The 25,881-nt window shown below is 38.9% G+C and overlaps 2 protein-coding genes across 6 annotated transcripts; both read left to right on the forward strand.

Annotated features, from left to right (window-relative positions):
• The first annotated feature begins 301 nt into the window (after positions 1–301).
• LOC132173371 (E3 ubiquitin-protein ligase UPL1) lies at positions 302–17,433 on the forward strand. Of its 2 annotated transcripts, none has more exons than XM_059584855.1 (16): positions 302–701; positions 2,014–2,109; positions 2,189–2,395; positions 2,627–10,630; positions 10,732–11,049; positions 11,621–11,822; positions 11,923–12,212; positions 12,391–12,680; positions 13,136–14,264; positions 14,405–14,551; positions 14,703–14,783; positions 14,980–15,205; positions 15,297–15,436; positions 16,112–16,218; positions 16,325–16,495; positions 16,955–17,433. In XM_059584855.1, the coding sequence occupies exons 1-15, from the start codon at positions 669–671 to the stop codon at positions 16,425–16,427; spliced, it is 11,373 nt and encodes a 3,790-aa protein (XP_059440838.1). In that variant the 5' UTR covers positions 302–668; the 3' UTR covers positions 16,428–16,495; positions 16,955–17,433. The 2 variants fall into 2 exon arrangements, with proteins under 2 accessions (XP_059440838.1, XP_059440839.1); XM_059584856.1 differs by having other exon boundaries at positions 2,630–10,630.
• Positions 17,434–18,533: 1,100 nt separating this feature from the next.
• LOC132175633 (pentatricopeptide repeat-containing protein At5g55840) lies at positions 18,534–24,565 on the forward strand. Of its 4 annotated transcripts, none has more exons than XM_059587635.1 (6): positions 18,534–18,735; positions 18,849–22,222; positions 22,355–22,538; positions 23,625–23,880; positions 24,031–24,167; positions 24,285–24,565. In XM_059587635.1, exons 1-2 carry the CDS (start codon positions 18,564–18,566, stop codon positions 22,118–22,120), a joined length of 3,444 nt encoding a protein of 1,147 aa, XP_059443618.1. In that variant the 5' UTR covers positions 18,534–18,563; the 3' UTR covers positions 22,121–22,222; positions 22,355–22,538; positions 23,625–23,880; positions 24,031–24,167; positions 24,285–24,565. The 4 variants fall into 4 exon arrangements, with proteins under 4 accessions (XP_059443618.1, XP_059443620.1, XP_059443621.1 ...); XM_059587637.1 differs by having other exon boundaries at positions 23,625–23,788; XM_059587638.1 differs by having other exon boundaries at positions 23,625–23,748.
• The last annotated feature ends 1,316 nt before the right edge of the window (positions 24,566–25,881 follow it).

Here is a 25,881-nt window from a genome sequence, read left to right on the forward strand (position 1 = left end):
CAAAACCTATATGGAATTCACAAAAAACTAGCTTTTTTAAAAGTTAATTTTATAATATAGATTTTATTTTATTGTATTTAACCATGTATTAAAATTTTAAATGAGGTAACATTACATACATTTTTAATTTCTAAAAAAGAAAACACAGCTAATTAACTCCAACTGTAATTATAGAAAAGAATAATTTACCACAATTTTTTTTTTTTTTTTTTCAAGAAATTTTATTTCCTCCTTCTCTCTTTCTTTCTTTCTTTCTCTCTCTCTCTCTCTCCAAATATCTGTAGTTTTGGGTGTGAAATTCTCTATTCTCTTCTCTTCTTCATCTTCACCCACATATATGTATATATAAATAGAGCACTTGGTTTCTCAGTTGCAATTCTTCTTCAACTCTCTCTCTCTCTCTCTCTCTCTCAATCAAAACCCTAATTCCCGATCGCAAAAACCTTGAAATCCTCTTTGTTTTCGTTCCAAGTCCGTCTGATTGTGGATTGGAATCATATTTCTAGGATCCGATCGTTGCGAATAGTGACCGAAAGCCATACTTTTTTTACTTTTATCTACTCTTCTTCGATTTCGGGGTCTCTGCTTTTTCGATCGATTCTCGGTTTTTGAGGATTTGATCGGTTTCAAGAAGCGGTTTTGGTTCGTGAAATGCTTTTGATTCCAAGATGAAGTTGAAGAGGAGGAGGGCATTGGAAGTGGTCAGCATATCTACCAATGAGAAAATATTCGATTGCATTAATAATTGCTTCTATTACAATTTGTGTTTTACAATCATTTTCTCTTTTTTATATGCTTTTCCTGAAATGTTGGAGTACAATTAGTGTGTTGGTATTGGGGTTTATGCAAAATAATTTCTTTGCCCTAGTGTTCTTTTATGTTTGCGATGATCTGATTGTGATTTTGATTGCTTAAAGATTGTTGTTTTACTGCTTTTATGGTTCTTTCTGTGCTTTTGGTTGTCATGCTCTGTTTGGTTGCTTGAGAAATTCTGGGAAACGGGTCAACAAAATAGTGTCTTTTCTTTTTGTTTATTATTGATGTATGTGAATTTGAAAATATTTTGTTTATTGAACTGAAAACTAATGCGTCATTGGGTTTTTTGTTCATATTGGAAAAAAAATGCTAAGTGCTTAGAAATTTTAGTTACATATAATTCCATACTAGCCCATAAGAGTATTGATGTTTAGAAACTTGATTTTTGGATCATTAGTTGTTCAAGTTGAAAGCGTCTTTTCTTCTCCTCATTAGAACACTTGCTCATTATTTATTGCTTGTTGCCAAGGTTGGATTGTTGTTCAATGAAAGAACTAAATGGCCCCACGATTTATGAAATTCAGCTGTTCTTTTTTCTGGATGCTTAGAAACTGCTGAAAAATTGGAAAAGCAAAAAAGCAAAAAAGTGAATATTGTGATTGTTACTGCTAGCGGACATGCCAAAAGGGGAAAAAAAAAAGGAAAAAAGAGGAGAAATTGTTGTTAGTGCTAGGTGAAATCAAGAAAACCTAATTTTTGTAGGACATGTAATATGTTCTTATGTCAGAATAAAAAAGGTGCATGATTTCATTTTTGTTTCAATTTTAAATATAAAAATAATCCTTTTAGAAACAGAAAAATTTATATTCAATAAAAGGGGAGTCATTCATGCTTATCTAGGAGTGTTTTTTTAAGGTTGTGGCAATCATTACTTCTCAGTTGATAGTCAAAAATCATTTTAAAGGATCTGGCAATGAAAGTTTTGTGCCTTCAGGTTTTGATATTCAGAAAGCCTTTAAGAATCTCTGGCAGTGAAAGCTTCCTGACTTTAGACTTTGACATTGTGGAACCATTTTTAGTGGTAGGCAAGTGTTAGCACAGGGGTATATAATTCCAAAAGTGCCTTTTTATTTAGTTAATCTGTTTTTGATCTTTAATTTGTTGTGTCTATCTTGGTACAATGTAAATATGTTATCTAGTACCGTGGTGATGCCTACATGTTTACGAACTAATTTTTTTCCCTATAATTTGTCTCAGCCCCCAAAAATTAGATCCTTCATCGATAGCGTCACTGCTGTTCCACTCGAGAATATAGAAGGACCTCTCAAAGGTTTTGTTTGGGAGTTTGATAAGGTGACCTTTTTCACCTTTCATGTTATAAAGTTCTGGTTGCTGTGTTGCAGTTTGATTTATGTGTATCTTGGTGGTGCAGGGAGATTTCCATCATTGGGTGGATCTTTTTAATCATTTTGATTCATTTTTTGAGAAGCACATCAAAGCGAGGAAGGATTTGCAGGTTGAGGATAATTTTCTGGACTCTGATCCTCCCTTCCCAAGAGAAGCCATTATTCAAATTCTCCGTGTTATAAGAATAATTTTGGAGAATTGCACGAATAAGCACTTCTATAGTTCTTACGAGGTATGTTTATGTTCCCCTTTCTTTAATATACTTGTAGTTTTTGTTTTTTGGATTAATACTAGGTGTTAGAATTGTCAATTCATCTGTATTAATGTATTTTGCTTATATCCTTTGTTTGGTAATAACTGCTTCCATAATGTGGTTTAGGATTTTTCAGAGTTTTCACTTGAAGCTTTGTTCTTCTTTTACCTTCCCATAAATTTTACACTTTTTGTTTGCATGAAATTGCAGCAGCATCTTTCTTTACTGCTTGCTTCAACCGATCCGGATGTTATTGAAGCTTGCCTGCAGACTTTGGCTGCTTTTTTGAAAAAAACTATTGGCAAGTACTCCATCAGAGATGCTTCTCTGAATTCAAAGTTATTTGCTCTTGCACAAGGTTGGGGGGGAAAGGAAGAGGGGCTGGGATTAATTGCAACTGCTGTGCAGGATGGTTGTGACCCAATTGCCTATGAGTTGGGTTGCACACTTCACTTTGAATTCTACGCATCCAGTGAGTTATCCAGTGAACTCCCTGCTGGAGAGCTTTCAACCCAAGGCTTACAGATCATTCATTTGCCTGACATCAATGCTCGCCTAGAGACTGATCTAGAGCTTTTAAGCAATTTAGTTGCAGAATACAAAGTACCTGCCAGTTTAAGATTTTCTCTATTGACAAGATTGCGGTTTGCAAGGGCTTTTGGCTCTATAGCTTCTCGGCAGCAGTATACCTGCATTCGATTGTATGCCTTCATAGTTCTTGTGCAAGCAAGTGGTGATGCAGATGACCTAGTTTCTTTCTTTAACACTGAGCCCGAGTTTGTCAATGAGTTAGTGTCATTATTAAGCTATGAAGATGCAGTTCCTGAGAAAATTCGGATTTTGTGTCTGCTTTCTTTGGTTGCTCTTTGTCAAGATAGGTCTCGCCAGCCTTCTGTCTTGGCTGCTGTCACATCTGGTGGTCACCGTGGCATCCTATCCAGCCTCATGCAGAAGGCCATTGATTCTGTAATCAGTGATGCTTCAAAGTGGTCTGTAGTTTTTGCTGAGGCGCTTTTATCTCTTGTCACTGTTTTGGTTTCATCATCTTCAGGTTGCTCAGCCATGCGCGAGGCAGGATTTATCCCTACTCTCCTACCTCTCCTTAAAGATCCAAATCCACAACACTTGCATTTGGTTAGCACAGCTGTACATATTCTAGAAGCTTTTATGGATTACAGTAATCCAGCTGCTGCCTTGTTCAGAGACTTGGGCGGTTTGGATGATACCATCTCTCGTCTGAAGGTGGAAGTGTCACATATAGAAAATGGTTCCAAGCAACAAGGTGAAAGTTCTGATTGTAGTGGGAGTAAGGAAGTAATTGCAGGCACCTCAAGTGAGCTAGATGACATGCAGCCTCTTTATTCTGAAGCATTAGTTTCTTATCACCGGCGATTGCTGATGAAAGCTTTACTGCGTGCTATATCCCTTGGAACTTATGCCCCTGGAAATACTGCACGTGTTTATGGCACTGAGGAGAGTTTACCGTATTGCTTATGCGTAATTTTTAGAAGGGCAAAAGATTTTGGTGGTGGGGTGTTTTCACTTGCTGCTACTGTCATGAGTGATTTGATTCACAAAGATCCCACTTGTTTTCCTGTCTTAGATGCAGCAGGTCTTCCTTCTGCGTTCTTGGATGCTATAATGGATGGTGTTCTCTGCTCTTCTGAAGCCATATCATGCATACCTCAGTGTTTGGATGCTTTGTGCCTAAACAACAATGGCCTTCAGGCCGTTAGAGATCGCAATGCTTTGAGGTGCTTTGTGAAAATATTTACTTCAAGAATGTATTTGCGTGCACTTACTAGTGATACCCCAGTATCCTTGTCTAGTGGACTTGATGAACTAATGCGCCATGCTTCCTCATTGCGTGGGCCTGGAGTGGATATGTTGATTGAGATCTTGAATGCCATTTTGAGAATGGGATCTGGTATTGATTCTTCATGCTTGTCAAGTGATCCTTTGTGCTCTTCTACTCCCGTTCCCATGGAAACTGATGGTGAAGAGAGGAACTTGGTTCTTTCAGATGATAGGGAAGCATCCAAGATGGAAAGTTCTGAGCAGACCTCTGAGCCATCTGCTGATTCCTCAACAGTTAATATTGAGTCATTCCTCACTGACTGTGTGAGCAATGCTGCTCGTCTTCTTGAAACTATTCTTCAGAATGCTGATACATGTCGTATATTTGTAGAGAAGAAGGGGATTGAAGCTGTTCTGCAGTTGTTCACTTTGCCCTTAATGCCTCTTTCGGTCTCAGTTGGTCAGAGTATCTCCGTTGCCTTTAAGAACTTCTCACCACAGCATTCTGCTTCTCTTGCTCGGGCAGTTTGTTCATTTCTGAGAGAACATCTAAAATCAACAAATGAACTCTTAGCTTCAGTTGGAGGGACTCAGCTTGCTGTGGTTGAATCTGCACTGCAAACAAAGGTTATGAGATATCTTTCCAGTCTTGAAGGCATTCTGTCTCTTTCTAATTTTTTATTGAAGGGGACTACTAGTGTGGTATCAGAGCTTGGCAATGCAGATGCTGATGTATTGAAAGATCTTGGGTGCACGTACAGGGAAATAATCTGGCAAATTTCTTTGTGTAATGATTCCAAGGTGGATGAGAAGAGGAATGCTGATCAAGAACCTGAGAATTCAGAGGCAGCTCCATCAAATGCTGTTGGAAGAGAAAGCGATGATGATGCAAATACTCCAATGGTGAGATACATGAACCCTGTTTCTGTCCGGAATGGTTCTCAGTCCTTGTGGGCTGGAGACCGGGAGTTTCTGTCTGTAGTTCGTACTGGAGAAGGTTTGCACCGTCGTAGTCGACATGGGTTAACACGCATAAGGGGACGGACAGGCAGGCATGTGGAGGCTTTGAACATTGACTCTGAAGTTTTGTCCAATGTACCGGAGACATCTTCTTCCCAGGATTTGAAAAAGAAAAGTCCTGATGTCCTTGTTTTTGAAATTCTTAACAAGCTTGCTTCAATGTTCCGCTCTTTCTTCACAGCTCTTGTCAAGGGATTCACATCGCCAAATCGTCGTAGAGTTGACTCAGGGTCGTTGAGTTCAGCTTCGAAGACCCTTGGAACTGGCCTGGCTAAGTTATTTCTTGAGGCTCTTAGTTTCTCTGGGTATTCTACTTCTGTGGGACTTGACATGTCATTGTCAGTAAAATGTCGATATCTTGGGAAGGTAGTGGATGACATGGCATCAATAACATTTGACAGCAGGCGACGTACTTGTTATACTGCAATGGTTAATAATTTTTATGTTCATGGTACCTTTAAGGAGCTACTGACGACATTTGAAGCTACAAGTCAATTGTTGTGGACACTACCATACTCTATTCCAACACCAGGCATTGAACAAGAAAAGGCAGGTGAAGGAAGTAAATTGTCTCACAGTACATGGCTGCTTGATACATTACAGAGCTATTGCCGTGTGCTCGAGTATTTTGTTAATTCTTCCTTACTTCTATCTCCGACCTCTGCATCCCAAGTGCAGCTTCTTGTGCAGCCGGTTGCAGTTGGTCTGTCAATTGGGCTATTTCCTGTTCCAAGGGACCCAGAAGTCTTTGTTCGTATGCTGCAATCTCAGGTTCTTGATGTGATACTTCCTGTTTGGAACCACCCCATGTTTCCCAATTGTAGTTTGGGCTTTGTTGCTTCACTTCTTTCACTTGTTACGCATGTGTACTCTGGTGTTGGAGATGTGAAACGAAATCGAAGTGGCGTTGTGGGGACTACGAACCAGAGATTTATGCCCCCACCTCCTGATGAAGCTACTATTGCCACCATTGTTGATATGGGCTTTACAAGGGCAAGAGCAGAGGAAGCACTGAGGCGAGTGGAAACAAATAGTGTTGAGATGGCTATGGAATGGTTGTTTAGTCATGCTGAGGATCCTGTACAGGAGGATGATGAACTAGCTCGGGCACTTGCTCTGTCTCTGGGAAGTTCATCAGAAACATCTAAAGTTGATACTGTTGACAAGTCGATGGATGTCCTGACAGAAGATGGGCATATGAAGGCACCCCCTGTTGATGATATTCTTGCTTCATCAGTGAAACTGTTTCAGAGCAGTGACACAATGGCATTTCCGTTGACAGATTTGTTTGTTACACTTTGCAATCGGAACAAAGGAGAAGATCGTCCAAGAGTGGTATCTTATCTTATTCAGCAGCTAAAACTTTGCCCTTTGGATTTTTCTAAGGATACAAGTGCATTAAGTATGCTATCACATATTATAGCATTGCTTCTTTTTGAGGATGGCACTACACGGGAAATTGGTGCAGAGAATGGTATTGTATCGACTGCAATAGATATTTTGACCAACTTTAAGGCTAGAAATGAGACAGGGAATGAGCTTCTGGTCCCAAGGTGCATTAGTGCTTTACTGCTTATCTTGGATAACATGTTGCAGTCCAGGCCCAAAATTTTCTCTGAGAGTATGGAAGGAACTCCAGCAGGATCTCAGCTGGATTCATCAGGAGATCATGCTTCCTTATCAGATCCTGCATCAGTTAATGACCGAAAACCAGCTTCAGATGCCCATGAGAAAGAATCTGGTGCACCATTTGAAAAAATATTGGGGAAATCGACTGGCTATTTGACTATTGAAGAGAGTCTTAAGGTGCTACTAGTGGCTTGTGACTTGATAAAACAGCATATGCCAGCAGTGATAATGCAGGCTCTTCTGCAATTATGTGCTCGCTTGACGAAAACACATTCTCTAGCCTTGCAGTTCCTTGAAAATGGAGGTTTGGCTGCTCTTTTTAGTCTTCCAAGAAGTAGTTTTTTCCCTGGATATGACACTGTTGCATCTGCTATTGTCCGGCATCTCCTTGAAGATCCTCAGACACTGCAAACAGCTATGGAATTGGAGATACGACAAACTTTGAGTGGGAATGGCCATGCTGGGCGTGTTTCTGCACGGACTTTTTTGACATCAATGGCACCTGTTATCTCTAGGGATTCTGTGGTTTTCATGAAAGCTGCTGGTGCTGTTTGCCAGTTGGAGACATCTGGAGGTAGGACCTTTATTGTGTTAGCCAAGGAAAAAGAGAAGGAAAAAGACAAATCAAAGGCATCTGGGGTTGAAGCTGGATTATCTTCCAATGAGTGTGTCAGGATTTCTGAAAATAAGATTCATGATGGATCAGGTAAATGCTCCAAAGGCCACAAAAAGATCCCTGCCAATCTTACTCAAGTAATTGATCAACTTCTTGACATAGTCTTAAAATACCCTTCACCAAAAAGCCAAGAGGTTGGTGTGAATAATTTATCTTCTATGGAGGTTGATGAACCCGCTACCAAGGTAAAGGGTAAGTCAAAGGTTGATGAGACAATGAAATTAGAGTCTGAATCTGAAAGATCTGCAGGACTTGCTAAGGTGACTTTTGTCCTCAAGTTGTTAAGTGATGTTCTTCTGATGTATGTACATGCAGTTGGGGTTATACTTAAACGGGATTTAGAAATGTGTCAACTCCGGGCATCTAATCCATCAGATATTCCTGGAAATGGTGGTGGAATACTTCATCATGTCTTACATCGGTTACTTCCACTCTCTATTGATAAATCTGCAGGACCTGATGAATGGAGAGGCAAATTGTCTGAAAAGGCTTCATGGTTCCTTGTCGTTCTGTGTGGTCGTTCTGGTGAAGGCCGTAGACGAGTAATCAATGAACTTGTGAAAGCCTTATTCTCATTTTCAAACTTAGAGAGCAATTCTACTACGAGCATTTTATTGCCAGATAAGAAGGTTTCTGCTTTTGTTGATTTGGCGTATTCTATTTTGTTGAAAAATTCATCCTCCAGCAACTTACCTGGTGGTTCTGGGTGCTCACCAGACATAGCAAAAAGCATGATAGATGGAGGAATGGTTCGCTGCCTAACTAGCATTCTTCAAGTGATTGATTTGGACCATCCTGATGCTCCTAAAATTGTGAACCTAATACTTAAGTCTTTGGAAAGTTTAACAAGGGCTGCCAATGCTAGTGAGCAAATTTTTAAATCTGATGGGACGAACAAGAAAAAATCCATAGGGTTAATTGGAAGACCCGATGATCAATTAACTGCACCATCAGCTGTTCAAACCGTGGAGCATAATCAGACTACAAACGGACAGGAAGAAGTCAGAGATGTAGAGGGGAATGAACAACAGGATCAAGGAAATTCTCATGGTGAAGATAATCATAATGCAAATCGTAATGAATCTGTGGAGCAAGATATGAGAATAGAAGTGGAGGGGACAATGGCTACCAACCCACCCGTGGAGCTTGGGATGGATTTCATGCGTGAGGAGATGGAAGAGGGTGGTGTTTTGCACAACACTGACCAAATTGAGATGAATTTCCGTGTTGAGAATAGGGGAGATGATGATATGGGTGATGAAGATGATGATATGGGTGATGACGGAGAGGATGATGAGGATGATGATGAGGGGGAGGATGAGGATGAGGATATAGCAGAAGATGGTGGTGGCATGATGTCTCTTGCTGATACAGATGTGGAAGACCATGATGACACGGGCTTGGGAGACGACTATAATGATGAGATGATTGATGAAGAGGATGATGATTTTCATGAAAATCGTGTCATAGAGGTTAGATGGAGGGAGGCCCTTGATGGGCTGGATCATTTGCAGGTACTTGGGCAACCTGGGACTGCAGGTGGTCTAATTGATGTTGCAGCTGAACCTTTTGAAGGAGTTAATGTGGATGACCTTTTTGGTCTTCGTAGGCCCTTAGGTTTTGAACGCCGCCGTCAGACAGGTAGGTCTTCCTTTGAGCGTTCTGTTGCGGAAGTAAATGGTTTTCAACATCCTCTCCTTTTAAGACCTTCCCAGTCAGGGGATCTGGCCTCAATGAGGTCATCAGGTGGGAATTCCAGAGATGTAGAAGCTTTTTTGTCATCTGGGAGTTCTGATGCAGCACATTTCTACATGTTTGATTCTCCAGTTCCTCCATATGATCATGTCCTAAGGAGTCTCTTTGGTGACCGTTTGGTTGGGGCAGCACCCCCACCTTTGACCGATTATTCTGTCGGTATGGACTCCTTGCAGTTACCAGGACGAAGAGGGCCTGGTGATGGTCGGTGGACTGATGATGGTCAGCCTCAAGCTGGTGCTCAAGCTGCTGCTATTGCACAGGCAGTAGAGGAACAGTTCATTTCTCAATTGCGCAGTATTGCTCCTACAAACAGTCCTGCTGAAAGACAGTCCCAAAATTCAGGAGTGCAGGAGAAACAACCAGATGCCCTTCCATCCAATGATAGTGCCGTAGTGGCAGAGGGTGCTAACACCCACTGTCAACAAAGCGAAGGGCAGCATCAAGAGAATGGTGATGAAACCACACATCAAGAAGTTAACCCAATGGTTGAGAGTGTAACCTGTGGAGAACAAGTTAATCCAGAATCCATTCTTGAACATCCAGGCGAATGTTTACAGGCACATGATCCTATGATGATCCAACCATTTTCACTGAACACTACACCAAATGGGCATGATAGCATGGAAATTGGTGAAGGAAATGGCACTGCTGATGAGCAGGTAGGGACAATGCCAGAGTTTGTCAACTCATCTTCAGACTGTCATGCTGATCTACAATGTGATAGGGGTTCTGAAGCACGTGCAAGTCTTCATGATGTGCCAGTTCAGGCCACTGGTAGTGGTGGATCTTCAGGAACAGATGACCAGGCCAGTAATCTAGGTCTGGCAATTTCTGGTTTGCAGACACCTAATCTAGATGATTTTCATGCTGCTTCTGTTCGTGCAAGTGTTGATGTTGATATGAATAGTACTGATGCTGAAGGAAATCAATCTGAGCAACCTGTGCCTGCCTCTGAATATGATACAGATGAGCCATCATCAAGGCAAAACACACTGGTTGCTCTGGACACTGATCAGGCTGAGCAAACTAGTATGAGTAATGAGGTGTCTGGTGCTAATGCTATTGATCCCACCTTCTTGGAAGCACTACCTGAAGATCTTCGGGCAGAAGTACTAGCTTCCCAGCAAGCTCAGTCTGTTCAAGCTCCGACTTATGCACCACCTTCTGCTGAAGATATTGATCCGGAGTTCTTAGCTGCTCTTCCCCCAGATATTCAAGCAGAAGTTTTGGCCCAACAAAGAGCTCAAAGGGTTGCGCAGCAGGCTGAAGGACAACCAGTTGACATGGATAATGCTTCAATCATTGCTACTTTTCCTGCTGATTTGCGTGAAGAGGTTTGCGTCTTTAACTTTCCTTTTCATATGTGTATCGAGATGTGATAACTGTTTGTCCTTTTTATTCAATTCTTATAGTCCTCGTCTTTTGCTTGTTTTAGGTACTTCTGACTTCATCAGAAGCAGTTCTGTCTGCGTTGCCCTCTCCATTACTAGCCGAAGCACAAATGCTAAGGGACCGAGCAATGAGTCATTATCAGGCTCGCAGCCTTTTTGCAGGCAGCCACAGGCTGAATAATCGAAGGAATGGGTTGGGTTTTGACAGACAGACGGTAATGGACAGGGGTGTTGGAGTTACGATAGGGCGGAGGACAGGTTCCACCATTGCAGATAGCTTGAAGGTGAAGGAAATTGAAGGTGAGCCACTTTTGGACGCTAATGCGTTGAAAGCTTTGGTTCGGCTCCTGCGGTTAGCTCAGGTAATGCCATGTTCCATTCTATTGTTCATTTGGCTAAATAAACGGCTTTAGTTGGGACATATTTGTGTTTTCCTTACCAAATTTTCCTGCAAAAGTGGTTTTTTTAATTTATTATTTATTTTTATTTTTATTATTATTTTTTTTCAAATAAAAGATGGAAAATGTATGATAATTGAAATTAAATATTAGCTCTTGTATGCAACGGAATCAACAGAATCTATGTTGAAGGTTGGTTCAAATAACGGAAAAAATTTACATTGATCTGGTAAAGGAATTATGAATTCAGTTAGTCATTAGGTTGGACTCTCAACTGATGATCTGGACTTTATGAATCATCACTTGTTGTGGACAAATCCAAAAGAAAAATTATGTAAGGAAAGAGGGCAGAATTGTTCTAAAATGCAGAATGCCTATTTTCTTATCTTTGTTGAGAAATTTCAGTATTTTTGGAAATTCTGTAAAAAAGTGACCCTGACTAAATATGGTACTGCAAGTTACTTGGCAGTGAGATGTGTGTGTGCGTGTGTACTGTATTATGATATCTGGCTAATTGTTTTCTTTATGTGGTTAGCCCCTTGGCAAAGGCCTCCTGCAGAGACTCTTGTTAAACCTATGTGCACATAGTGTTACAAGGGCAATTCTAGTGCGTGTTTTGCTTGATATGATTAAGCCTGAGGCTGAAGGATCAGTCTGTGGATTGGCAACAATTAACTCTCAGAGGCTTTATGGTTGTCAGTCAAATGTTGTTTATGGTCGATCCCAGTTGTTGGATGGTAAGACTTCATTTGATGTCACCGGAACCATCTGCTTAATTTTGTGTTTATGTATTAATTTTTTATTGTTAATGCTATCTTAAATTTTGTCTGTTAACAGGTCTACCTCCACTGGTCTTGCGTCGAACTTTTGAGATTATGACATATTTGGCTACTAATCATTCTGCTGTTGCCAATATGTTATTCTACTTTGATCCCGTACTTGTTCCAGAGCCTCTAAGTCCTATATGTATCGAAAGCAAGAAGGATAAAGGCAAGGAGAAAATTGTGGAAGGAGGATTTGCATCAAAACCTTTGGGAAACTCTCTGGATGGGGATGTTCCATTGATACTGTTGCTGAAGCTTTTGAATCGACCACTTTTTCTACGCAGCACTGCTCACCTTGAGCAGGTAGAACTGATATCTTGGTCAAGTGATTTCAAAATAGCTTAGGCACTCTCTATTTCTATTTGTATATATTATTATATTAGCTTGTTCCATAACCTTGTTATAATTAAATGCAATAACCTGGAGTCCATCTTGTTTTAATTTTTATATTTTTTCCGGATATTTTTTCTAAATACTGCAGGTCATGGGTCTGCTTCAAGTAGTTGTTTATACTGCTGCATCAAATTTAGAGTACCAGCCTCAATCTGAACCAACAACAGCGAATTCCCAGGATTTGCCGGTCGATGAAGCTTCTGGTGACGTCCAGAAAGATACTCCGTCAATGGAACCAGAGTCTAAGCAAGAGGATAAACGTGCCGGTGCTGAGTCGTCCACTTCAGATGGAAAGAGGAGCATTGATACATATAATATCTTTTTACAATTGCCCCAATCAGAACTTCGCAATCTGTGCAGCATTCTTGGCCGTGAGGGGTACTTTTAATGCTCTGAATCTTATTTCTGGATGGTTTAGATATTTCTCTTTACTATTTATTATTTTGTAGCCCGTGTAACTCTCTTTAGGGTTCGTTTGCAAAATCGTAGTGTAGCCTTTAAAATTGCACGTTTAAAAAAAAGCACTTCCTTACATGCGATTTGAAAACTTAAAAAATCTTTGTTTTCAAATCGCAATCTCAAACAATCCATTTTCTTTGATTTAGTTTGAAATTGCACTTTTTATCTATGAAATCGCAATGCCAAATGCATCCTTAATGTCCTGCTAACCATTATGATACTTGAATTTCACTTCATCTATGTTTCCACTTCCTGTCTGGATTACTCTCCTTTTTAATTCTTCTCTTTTGCAGTATTCTCCCTCTCCTTTTTCCCCTTAGTTTTGTATTAATTCAGATGAATGAGTGACTAATCTGTTCTATTAACTTACTTAGGCTTTCAGATAAAGTTTATATGCTTTCCGGTGAGGTGCTGAAGAAGTTGGCTTCAGTTGTTGCACCCCATCGAAAGTTTTTTACTTCAGAGCTTTCTGAATTATCCCGTGGATTGAGCTGTTCAGCTGTCGATGAGCTTGTCACTCTGCGGAAAACGCACATGCTAGGTTTAAGTGCTGGTTCCATGGCTGGTGCAGCAATCCTGCGTGTACTACAAGCACTCAGTACACTCACTTCACCTAGCATAAATGAGAGTACAGGACTTGAGAGTGATGGGGAGCAGGAGCAGGAGGAGCAAGCTACTATGAAAAAGTTGCATGTCGCACTTGAGCCATTGTGGCAAGAATTGAGTGATTGTATAAGTGTGACTGAGACACAGCTGGGTCAAAGCTCCTCTCATACCATGTCAAATATAAATGTTGGGGAGCAAATCCAGGGAACCTCTTCTTCATCTCCTCTTCCTCCTGGAACACAACGACTCTTGCCCTTCATTGAGGCTTTCTTTGTTTTGAGTGAAAAGCTACAAGCAAACCAGTCTATCATGCAGCAAGATCATGCCAATATAACTGCAAGAGAAAATGAATCTTCTGGGAGTTCAGCCTCTTTAACCACAAAGTGCAGTGTTGATTCTCAGAAGAAGCTTGATGGTGCCATCACATTTACAAGGTTTGCTGAGAAGCACCGACGGCTTTTGAATGCTTTTATTAGACAGAATCCTGGTTTATTGGAAAAATCACTTTCAATGCTGCTGAAGGCACCAAGGCTGATCGATTTTGACAATAAGCGTGCGTATTTTCGTTCAAGAATTAGGCAGCAGCACGAGCAGCACCTCTCTGGCCCATTGCGGATAAGTGTGCGGAGGGCTTACGTTTTGGAGGACTCATACAATCAGTTGCGGATGCGTCCCACTCAGGATCTAAAGGGACGATTGAATGTGCAATTTCAAGGTGAAGAGGGTATTGATGCTGGAGGTCTGACAAGAGAATGGTATCAATTACTGTCAAGGGTTATATTTGACAAGGGGGCATTACTTTTCACTACTGTGGGAAACAATGCAACGTTCCAGCCAAACCCTAATTCTGTCTATCAGACAGAACATCTTTCCTACTTCAAGTTTGTGGGCAGAGTGGTAATTTCTTTGGGACCACCAGTTCTGATATTGGTTTTATATTTTGTATATTTTTTCTTTTGGTTATCATAGATAGTTTTTGCAACTGTAGTCCAAAGGTTTTTTACAATTTTTTATTTTTATTTTTAATTGCTGTGAAGGTTGCAAAGGCATTGTTTGATGGGCAGCTTTTGGATGTCTATTTTACTCGATCATTCTACAAGCACATACTTGGTGCCAAGGTGACTTACCATGATATAGAGGCTGTTGACCCTGATTACTACAAGAATTTAAAGTGGATGTTGGAGGTCAGTGGGTTCATATACTTGCAATCCAGTGTCTTTTTCTGTTTTTTTTTTTTTTTTTTGACCTCTGTGGTTCTACTGACATTTTGCTATGGCTGTTGTTCTGTTTGGAATGTCACTTTTTGTCTCATTGTCTATATCTGACCTTTTTCAGAATGATGTAAGTGACATTCCTGACCTGACATTTAGTATGGATGCGGATGAGGAAAAGCATATCCTTTATGGAAAAAATGAGGTATGTAAATTACAAGTTATGATCTGTTTCTTAAATTTTATAAAATTTGGTTACTCTTCAAGCTGCTTTGCTTTTGTAAATCTTCAGAACTTTCATTCTGACATTCTTAAAACATGAGTAATTTTTCAAAGATTACATTAAGTTGTCTGAAGTAATATCTTCTTTTGTTGCTGTTTTTTTTTTTTTTCTTGAAAAGGTTACTGATTATGAGCTTAAACCCGGAGGAAGAAATATAAGGGTTACAGAAGAAACAAAGCACGAGTATGTTGACCTTGTTGCCGGACATATCTTGACAAATGCCATCCGTCCTCAAATTAATTCCTTTTTGGAAGGCTTCAATGAATTGGTACCACGAGAACTTATCTCTATCTTCAATGATAAAGAGCTTGAGCTACTTATAAGTGGGCTTCCAGAAATTGATTGTAAGTTTGGCTTTCCCATGCTGTCATTGAATATTTGTTCTGTTCTTGTGCTCTACTTAAAGGTATCTGATTGGTGTCATTGCTTTTGCAGTGGAGGATTTGAAGGCCAACGCGGAGTATACTGGCTATACAGCAGCATCTTGTGTTATTCAATGGTTTTGGGAGGTTGTTACGTCTTTCAGCAAGGAAGATATGGCAAGACTTCTGCAATTTGTCACTGGAACATCCAAGGTAATTTATTGCACTATACATGAAATGGTAGTTTGATGCACAACATAATGTAAGTGGACTTGTAGGTTTTGCATGTATGTGACTTTTATTTTCACCCGCCCCCCGGGTTTTGTTTCACTTTTAAAATTTATAAAATTCTCCTTTGCATTAATGTTAGTTGTCATTGATTAAGATGTGATGTTATGCTTAACATATGTTCTTTTGGTGTCCCCATGACCAATCTTTTGTTTTGCTTTTTTGTTTTTTAACCGTCTTTCTTTCTTTCCCGTGAACCATGACTTGACAATGTGGGTTCAGTTCCAAGAATTTGTCTTTGAATGGCAAGGACAGAAGTTTGCTTATTTCAACTAACTAGATTTTTATCTTGTTTGGATAATGCATTGTCTTCTTGTTGTTTCCTCATCTGAAAATGTTATCCTTTTTGCGTGAAGTTGTGCTTAGGGAATAGGAGAAGCTAATGTCTCACTGCTGAACATGATGTATCATGCTCCTATATCTGAAACGCTTTATGTGATGTATGCCTTTTAAGTGGTGCAAATTTTGATTCTCAGCACTGGTTAGCCCAACCAAATAGTTGGGGCAAGGGTTTTTAAAGCTGGTTTAGGGTTTTTGTTTTGGTTGTAATCATGAATTGTATGTTTGACTTTAAGCCACTGCATATTTTTGATAATTCAGGTTCCTTTGGAGGGTTTCAAGGCTTTGCAAGGTATTTCTGGTCCTCAAAGGTTTCAGATTCACAAGGCATATGGAGCTCCTGACCGGCTGCCATCGGCACATACATGGTCTGTGTAAAGATATATGCATCCTTTATCTTTTATAGGCAGATGGGTACTTGGAATCAAAGTGGGCTTAAACTAACTAATTCACTTTTCCCCCCTCGTGCTGCAGCTTTAATCAGCTTGACCTTCCCGAGTATACCTCAAAGGAACAGCTTCAAGAACGCCTGCTACTTGCTATCCATGAAGCCAATGAAGGGTTTGGCTTTGGTTGACCGAAGTTTGACGTGATATTGTGGCCCCAGCAGTGCCAGCAATCTGCCTTTAAAATTGCCATGTACATGTCAGTTAGACATCCTTTTTCATTATTCTATCTTTTAAAATTTCTAATTCATCATCTGCTTGTACTGCTACTATATTATGTATTCAATCTTTTTGGCCTAATAAGGCAAGTTCTCTACAAAATCCCTAGCGATTTTGGTATTGGACATTGATGTCCTAGAGAATAAATCAGCGCAAGAAAATTTTATTTTAATATTTTTTTGTGCTTGGTTGGATCTAGAAAACAATGAGTGGGAAGGAAGGGTTAGGTATTAGATTGCCTGGGAAGAAAGCTAATCCAGTAAGACAGTTTCTAAGTTTTCTTTCCTTCCCTCATTCTGTTTAACAACCAGGTGGTCAAAATACTGAGTATACTTGCATCGCGCTGTGCGTGCCTGGTGTATCCTTGGTCCGTATCGCCCGTGTTGATGGTTTTGATTACTACACCATTGATCTTATTGCCGTTTCCTTTATGGTGCAGGTAAAGGAGACTGCCCCAGGTGGACAATAAAAAATTCAGGAGATGGAAGGCCAGGAACTTTTTTGAAAGCATTATTTTCTTTCTGGCAGCCAGTTCTTTTTTCTTTTTCTTTTTTTTTTTTTTAAATTCAATTCAACAGTTGATAATTATGCTTTTGCGGAATGGTGGGCTGATCAGTATCAATTGGCTAGAAAATGTTAATTCCTTGGATTCTTGCCATGCCAACGAGTACTGGGGAAGTGTACAAAATGTTGATTGACATATATTTTCATTGTTCATAGTAGGTTTTTTGTTCTTAGATTATAGCCTTATGAATTAGCTTCTGTAACCATATAGCAGGGTATGTATATCTAATGACGTAAATTGTAGCCAGATTCTCTCTTCCTTTTGGTTTACTTGAATGGTTAATTAGATTTTCTCAACTTATTAGCTTGTAGCTGGTTAAACCTATCCAAAGATTGTGGACTTGTTACTACCGAGCACTTTGTGTTGTAAATCTTTTAAACCTTCTTTTTTTTTTTTTTTTTTTTTTTGTTCTCAATTATGAAACCCTTTGTACTTTCCCACTGGTTGTATATTGATTCTTGGGCATGTTTTGTTCTCCTTTTTAAAACATGTGAGTAGTGTTAAACGATTTGTAGCACAACATGGGACCTAGTACCTATTGCTGGTGGTTCTCAAATGATTTTGAACTGGCTGATTTATATATTGGGAAAGGAGGAAAAGGAATTACATGTACTACCATTAGTATATAATCGGGTTAACTACATTACCCTATTTTAATTATCATTTTTTTATTGTGAAAAATGGTAGCTTTTGAAACAGGCTCTTTCTGAAAAAGCTCTTGCAAAAATGCTCTTTTGCTACCCTCCCAAACCTGGTGTCTCCGCCACTAGCCTCCTTAGGCGGGTGTTAATTCTTTTCTACTTTTTCATCAGGGTTTTGGAGGTCAGATCTACATCCATTCATCACCTTTGTCATCTACACATCTCTTCTTTATTTTTATCAATCTACTTTCTGCCGCCCTATGGTTCTTGTCTTAGCGGTTGTATCACACTTGTGACCCCTACCATGAGTCTATTATCTTTTACAATAAATCTATGGTTTTCTAACTCTTTTTTAAAGATCTCATTTTGGATTGCGGAATGACAACATTGCAACCACAATAATATATTGGGGAGGCATTACAAAATCTAAAAATTGGAAAGGACATTACAAAAAAGATGGTAATTAGAGGATTGTAAATGTGTAGTTCCCATGTATAACCAAAATATAATATCCTTTAAAACTTGCCTCGCCTTGGAGACTCTATTATCTCCAAAACTTGTTGCTAATGACTCAAAAACAAAGATTCGTTCAAGAAGACAACTTTGCATTTTGGGGTAGGTCCAAGCTTATTATAGACTCTTTGGATCAGGAGCCCGCATACTGCACATCACAATCTCAACTTTCCTTTTTGAGTCCATTTCTAATCCCTTGTAAATACCCATTACCTGGGCCCAAAATTGGTATCAATGAAATTCTCTGGACTAGTTTTTTACTTCTTCCTATAACTATAATTCCAGAGTAATGGCGCGATGTTGAGTAGTGAGGAACAGAGGAGCCACTGATGTATTCGTGTTTGAGTTCTTCATCGGCCAGAATCTCTCTAATTTTCCACAAATTATCAAACTTTAGACGTTTTTCTCACATGGGTTTCTCTAGTTTTAGCAGAGAAAAGAATTTACACACTTCTCGCAGCCAAAATGAACCTCTGCAGAAGCAGAACACACAAACCTCCGGTATGCCTTTCTCTCTCTCTCTCTCTCTCTCTCTACACGTATGCGTGACTGTGCTACTTGTGTGTTTTTATTGTATATGTTTTCTCATTGAAAGTTTTGGTTTTGGGGAACAGGTTCAGAAATGGAGAAGAGCATATACGCAATTCTTACTATAGACCGTTGGGAGTCACTGAACCATATGGAGTATAGGTTGGCTTCACTTAGACCTGTTCATGGAAGGCTGGCCTTGAAATTCTTCAACTGGGTCATCAAGCAACCTGGTTTGGAACTCAACCATCTTACCCATGTACTCTGCATCACAACCCATGTACTTGTTAGAGCTAGAATGTATGACCCTGCAAAATCAACTTTGAGGCACATATCACGAATGGGTATTGGGCCAAATTCTGTTTTTGATGCTTTTATGAATACATACCCTCTTTGCAATTCAAGTCCTGCAGTTTTTGACCTTCTAATTAGGGTGTATGTTAGAGAAGGGATGGTTGGAGATGCTGTGGAAACTTTCTATTTGATGGGTTCTCGAGGATTTAGGCCGTCAATTTTTACCTGTAATATGATTCTAGCTTCTATGGTGAAAGATCGGGGAGCTGGGTCGGTTTGGTCTTTTTTCAAGGAAATGCTTAGCAGGGAGGTTTGTCCTAATGTAGCTACTTTTAATATATTGCTAAATTGTTTATGTGTGGAAGGGAAGCTTAAAAAAGCCGGTTATCTGTTAAGAAAGATGGAAGAGAGTGGTTATATTCCAACCATAGTTACTTACAATACTTTGCTGAATTGGTATTGCAAGAAGGGGAGATACAAAGCGGCATTTGAGCTGATTGATCACATGGGATCTAAGGGTATTGAAGCAGATGTATGTACATATAATATGTTGATTGATGATCTGTGTAGAAACAACAGGAGTGCGAAAGCTTATTTACTGCTAAAAAAGATGAGGAAAAAGATGTTATTTCCTAATGAAGTGACCTATAATACTCTGATCAATGGGTTTGTTAAGGAGGGAAAGATTGAAGTTGCTACTCGGCTTTTGGATGAGATGTCATTGCTTAATATTTCACCAAACTGTATTACTTACAATGCTTTGGTCGATGGGCACTGTAGCAGGGGTAATTTTGAAGGAGCATTTAGACTTTTGGATATGATGGAAGAGGGAGGAATGCGACCTAATGATGTCAGTTATGGGACTCTTTTAAATGGGCTGTGCAAGCATGCCAAGTTTGACTTAGCGAGCAGCATCCTGGAGAGAATGAGGATGAAAGGGATGGTGGTTAGTTGTATTGCATACACAGTAATGATTGATGGATTATGCAAAAAGGGGTTGCTTGATGAAGCTGTGCAGTTGCTCTATAAGATGTGCACAGATTGTGTCAATCCTGATGTTGTCACATTTTCAGTGCTCATAAACGGATTTTGCAGTCTCGGGAAGATAAAAAGTGCAAAGGAGATAATATGCAAAATGTATAAAGCTGGACTTGTACCAAACAATATCATATACTCTACATTAGTTTATAATTCTTGCAAGACGGGGAACATTGCAGAGGCATTTAAAGTCTATGCAGCTATGATTCGCAACGGGCATGAAGTGGACCATTTCACATGTAACGTGTTGGTTACTTCTTTATGTGGGGTTGGAGAACTCGTAGAAGCAGAAAATTTCATGCATCACATGAGTAGAATTGGCCTTGGTCCTAACTCTGTAACTTTTGATTGTATTATAGATGGCTACGGAAATTTGGGTGATGGGTTAAAAGCATTTTCATTGCTTGATGAAATGATTAGATTAGGTCATCACCCAAGTCCTTTCACATATGGGAGTTTACTGAAAGGGCTATGCAAGGGGGGAAATCTGGGGGAGGCAAAGAAGTTTTTGAATAAACTCAACTGCATTCCCTCTGTGGTAGATACTGTTCTCTACAATACAATACTTGCTGAGACATGTAAATTGGGGAATTTGTCAGAGGCAGTGGTCCTTCTTGATGAGATGATCCAGAATGGTGTGCTACCTGACAGTCATACATACACTATCCTTCTTTCTGGGTTCTGCAGGAAAGGCAAATTGGTTGCAGCTATCCTCTTGTTGGAAAAGTTGTTGCAAAATGAAACTCTATCTCCAAATCTGGTACTGTATTCCTGTTTAGTTGACGGCCTTTTCAAGGCCGGACAATCAAAGGCAGCCTTATATCTTTATGAAGAGATGGAGAACAAAGGTCTGAGCCCTGATACTATTGCACTTAATGCAGTTTTAGATGGATACTCAAGGATGGGAAAACTGGTGCAGGCAAATGATGTCTTTTCTACTATGAGGAGCAAAAGTTTGAGGCCTAACTTGTCTACATATAATATTCTCTTGCATGGATATTCAAAGAAACGGATTTTATTGACATGCTCTAGATTGTATAGTGCTATGACCAGGGCAGGTTTTCTGCCTGATAAATTAACATGCCATTCTCTTATTCTTGGACTTTGTGAGTCTGGTATGTTGGACATTGGTATCAAAATGTTGAAAAAAATGACAATGGAAGGTGTTATAGCTGATCAGTTTACATTTAACATGCTTATTACCAAGTGTTGTGAAACTGGTGAGATGGGGAAGGCATTTGATCTGATTAATATTATGAATGTTTTTGGAGTTATTTCTGATGTAGATACGCAAAATGCGATCTTTAACGGACTGGTTAGAAATTTATCTTTCCAAGATTCCCATATTTTTTTGCATGACATGTTGGAAAAGGGGTTCATCCCTAGGTGTAAGCAGTATATCACTCTAATTAATGGTATGTGTAGAGTGGGAGATATAAAAGGAGCATTCAAGCTTAAAGACGAGATGGGAGCACTAGGTATCAGTTCCTGTGATGTTGCTGAGAGTGCTATGGTTAGAGGGCTTGCACGATGTGGGAAAATTGAAGAAGCCATGCTGGTTCTTAATTGCATGCTCCAGATGCAATTCGTTCCAACTACTGCAACATTTACATCTTTGATGCATGTGTTCTGCAAGGATGCTAACCTTACAGAGGCCCTAAAGTTGAGAGGCATTATGGAAAATTGTGGTGTGAAGCTTGATGTTGCTGCCTATAATGTTCTCATTTCAGGACTATGTGCTAATGGTGATGTTGTGCCTGCATTTGAACTTTATGAAGAGATGAAACAAAAAGGTCTATGGCACAACACCACCACCTATACTGTTCTTCTCGATGCCATTGTAGCTGAAAATAATCTTGTCAAGGGAGAGATGCTTTTGAAGGACTTGCAGGAAAGGGGATGGATATCTTGGGATTGGGGTCGAAGTACACAACAATTAAATGAGGGATTGATCATTGCTATGGAAAAAATAAGTTCGTTGAAGAAAAACAGAAGGAAGCCAAAAAGAAGTAGGAAAACAATGTAATCTGAGTTGGTACACGAGAAATAACCTTTCTTTTGGAGGTCTGGGAGATAACGCTGACTTTGGACTTCCATTACAATTGCAGTTGTTATACTCATGATACTGGTACTTTTTTAAACTGCTTCAGTCCCTTATCTTGTGGTTCACATTCTATATGTCGTATCCTTTAATTCTGTTTCCTTTTAATGTGTTTCTCATTTCCTTATTTAACTAATTATCCATTTTTGTTTATTTTAGGTGATATGCACTATACTTCATGCTTGAATATCATGGGAAATATAATACAACCTGCGTTTGATGATAGAGAGGGTTTTACTCTTTGATGTGTTATGTTGGTTGTTGAAGCATTTAGATACCGTCACATAAGATCAACATTTGAGCTGAATCTGTTATTGCCAACATAAGTTGTGTGACTTTCACTGTAAGTCGAATTGTTTCTATAAAAGTATGTATGCATGTTTATGTAGGAATGACAATTCATGTTTGCATGTGGGTTCAGTTCGTGTCAAGACATAAGTATAAAACTATATAAGTCAATTTTAACTCGAACAATTTAATTAAACAGGTCAAACTCTTCAACCCTAACCCACTAATTTCGTATTTGGTTCTTGTTAGATTTGCGGGTCATGTAAAAAATTGTCATCCTTATATTTATAGAGCAAGCACCCAGGGAAAGCATAATCACATCTGCGCTATTACTTAAAATAACTAATCAAGTTACAATTTGAGCTCCTTAGAATTACTTATAAACCTTAGTCTCACCTTATAAGGAACCAATGTTGGATTTACTACTCATGAGCACCTTTATAATTTACCCACTTAATATGGGTAATCCACCCACCCAATGTGGGACTAATTTTCTAGGGCGTCACATATGGTCCCTTAGTTTATTTTATATCTAAAGCCTTTAGGGTCCCACATGATAAGTATCTGCATATTGTGGCTGATGTAGAGAAAAAAATGGAAAATGAAGTTTTGGCTTCATCATCTCAATTGTAATCTATGGATCAAATGGGCTGTAAGAATTCTAGTGTCCAACCATAATAGTAACACTTTCGGGAGATGTTTTTATTACTGGTTCTTTGCCTTTTAGAGCAATTTTTGTGATGGAGCTACAACATGAATTAATATTTGTGATTTTTAGTCACAGATCAGAGAAAACAACAAATAAAGTTTGTTCTTTTATTGGTAATTTGAATTAGGAAGAGTACAATATGTTAAAGGTTAATCTTAGATTCTTTTTGTTGTAATATAATGTTGATGGGGAGTGCATTAATGCCTTAAATCTTTTTCATTTTTCCTGATGTTATGTTAATTTGTTGAAATGATTGCACAGTTCGATTTGGAGAACATGAGTTTTGTTGTTGATAAACCATCAATCATCTTGACATACCATAAAAAAGCAATCAGTGGTCTTGTTTGCTGTTCCTTGGTTTTAACTTCTTTCTAATTCTGAGTGCCACCTCAGATGATATCCATTTGCTCCTGATCAATTAACTTTTGACAGGGTTATGTTGCTCAAAGAAAGTGCAAAACACAGCTAGCATTTTGTGAGGAATGGAGGATGAAAAGCCGCTTTTGGTCATCAAAAAGTTATCATCGTAAAGCTGAAGTTTTAAGTCTCAATTGAGGTTACTTTCTGATTGCAAGTTCCACTAAAACCTGATGAAGGTATTCAGACAGGATATTAAACTTACTTCCAAAGAATATTCCAAAGAATATATCAAATTTCCTTTTTTCAGATGTTATGTGAAGGAATGTGGGTATGATTTCATTTCTGTTATGCGTGCATGCTTTCTCATCTAAACCTTTTCTCTCTCTCTCTCTCTCTCTCTCTCTTTTTAATCTCAAGTTTTGCTAATCCATGAGTATCTTGGTTTAGATTTGTTTCTCACCAATACTGCCAAAAACAGAACTAGAAGATGGAGCCACAGCAGCCAGTGTCAAGCAATAAGGAGACATTTCTTCACATGCTGCTTGGGGGAATTCACTGGGAGGTTCAGGATTTTTGTGAGCACTGAGCTCTGCAATGCTGTCCATTGGTTGGAAGGTCAGGACAAAAAATTAGTGGCACGTAATAACCAATCTATAAGTTGTTCTCAGGCTGAAAATACATATTTTGTCAATGTACATTTTTTCAGGGTCATGATTTTTTTCTTCTCCCCAGGTATTTTGGGAAGACCAAGATTGCTTGCAGTATAGATAGCAGCCCAAAAGAGGTGGATGAAGCAACTTGATGGTAAAAGAAGTTGGCCCTACGAGGGAACCAGAATAGTGGTGTGTCTAAAATTTAATGTTATTATTAATAAAGCTGGCTTGTGTAGTGAGCATTAGGCCCCCAATGTGTTGAATCTGCACCCTGTAATGGAGGCAGGAACTTGGCTGTCTGTCATAGAACTTATCCAGGGGTTCCCTTTTACAAAATAAAATAATGAAAATATAATGCATTTGCTACTGCGTGGCATACAGAATCTAACAATTTTATCACTCGAGGCCTTGCTTCCACATGCAAAAACCATGGTCATGTTTGTTTGAATTTATTGTCTTTTGTTTTCTCTTCTCAAGACAAAATATATTAACAAACAACTCAAAACAAGCTTATAAAAATACAAAAATAGTTTTTACCTTTATATCACATTAGAATACTTTTAGAGGAAAGAAAAAAAAAAAAAAACCCAAAACCCTAGAAAGCAGTACTTTATTGAGCAGTATTAGCATATATAAATTTTAAATTTTTTAGAGAAGAAATGAGAAAAGAATGGATTGATATGATATAAAGGTGGCTGTGGGTTGATGTGACATAAAAGTAAAATAAGTTTTAAATTTTTTGTAAGTAAAAAGCGAAGAAAGTTGTTTATTAATGTGAAGAAATAAGTTTGATTTTTTTTTTTTTTTTCTTCGGATAAAAATGAAGAAGGTGAGCGGGTTAAGCTTCAATAATCAAAATCACATATCTCTCCAAGGACAATGTTTTTCAGCAAAACCAACATCATATCCAAATGCATTTTTTAAGTCTGGAAAGATGTGATGGCTTAGGTTGAAAACCCATGATTCAATGTGGCATATTTTGCTTGTTTCTGTTGTAGGAATGTACTTAAAAAAAGGTGGCATACTTTAGACTGAATGGGATAAGGGATTGAAAAAGAAGAGAAGATGAGCCGAGCCCACCTTCAGCCTCCATGGCCTGAAATCCCTTACACTGCCCCCACTACTATGGCACCTCAAGAACTAACCCAATACCTATCCCTTACATCCCACAACCTATAATATTCCACAACATGCTCAAATAAGAAAACAACCCGCCGAATTAAGCCAATAAGCATAAGAAAACTTTAATTTGAAGAAAACAAAATAAAATAAAAATACAATAGAAAGTGAAAATTTGGTTATGTTGACAAAATCGAATGGGATGGGTCAAGGAGATAAACCGAATGAGAGCGTTTAAGTGTTACAAGGCAGAACAACCCATTGAGATTGAAACATGTGTTTCTTGTGTCCAGTTTTGAAATAGATGTCCCAATCTTAACGGATTTAGTTCCAATTAGACCTTTCAAAAAATAAGAAACCTAATATTGAGTTGGATTTGAGTATTTAAGAATTGTGTTTTTGATATTGGTCGATCAAACGTTGCCTGTTATTGACTCTCATTGCAAACAGTCGACTCAGCGAACGCCAATTAAGCTTTTTAAAATTTGGTAATGTTAGACTTATAACTCATTTACAACTAGTTAATATTGTCAACATATGATTGAAGTTACATCAAT

The sequence above is a fragment of the Corylus avellana genome, chromosome ca3, assembly GCF_901000735.1.
Source record: "Corylus avellana chromosome ca3, CavTom2PMs-1.0".
In the NCBI taxonomy this organism is placed as follows: domain Eukaryota; kingdom Viridiplantae; phylum Streptophyta; class Magnoliopsida; order Fagales; family Betulaceae; genus Corylus; species Corylus avellana.

Excerpts from the sequence above, each read along its gene's own strand:
- LOC132173371 (XM_059584855.1), top strand. The coding sequence starts at position 669 with ATGAAGTTGAAGAGGAGGAGGGCATTGGAAGTG. Across the intron at positions 12,213-12,390 it reads GCACTGCTCACCTTGAGCAG|GTCATGGGTCTGCTTCAAGT; the intron begins GTAGAACTGATA and ends TAAATACTGCAG. Across the intron at positions 16,219-16,324 it reads CTGCCATCGGCACATACATG|CTTTAATCAGCTTGACCTTC; the intron begins GTCTGTGTAAAG and ends CTCGTGCTGCAG.
- LOC132175633 (XM_059587635.1), top strand. The coding sequence starts at position 18,564 with ATGTATTCGTGTTTGAGTTCTTCATCGGCCAGAATCTCTCTAATTTTC. Across the intron at positions 18,736-18,848 it reads GCAGAACACACAAACCTCCG|GTTCAGAAATGGAGAAGAGC; the intron begins GTATGCCTTTCT and ends TTTGGGGAACAG.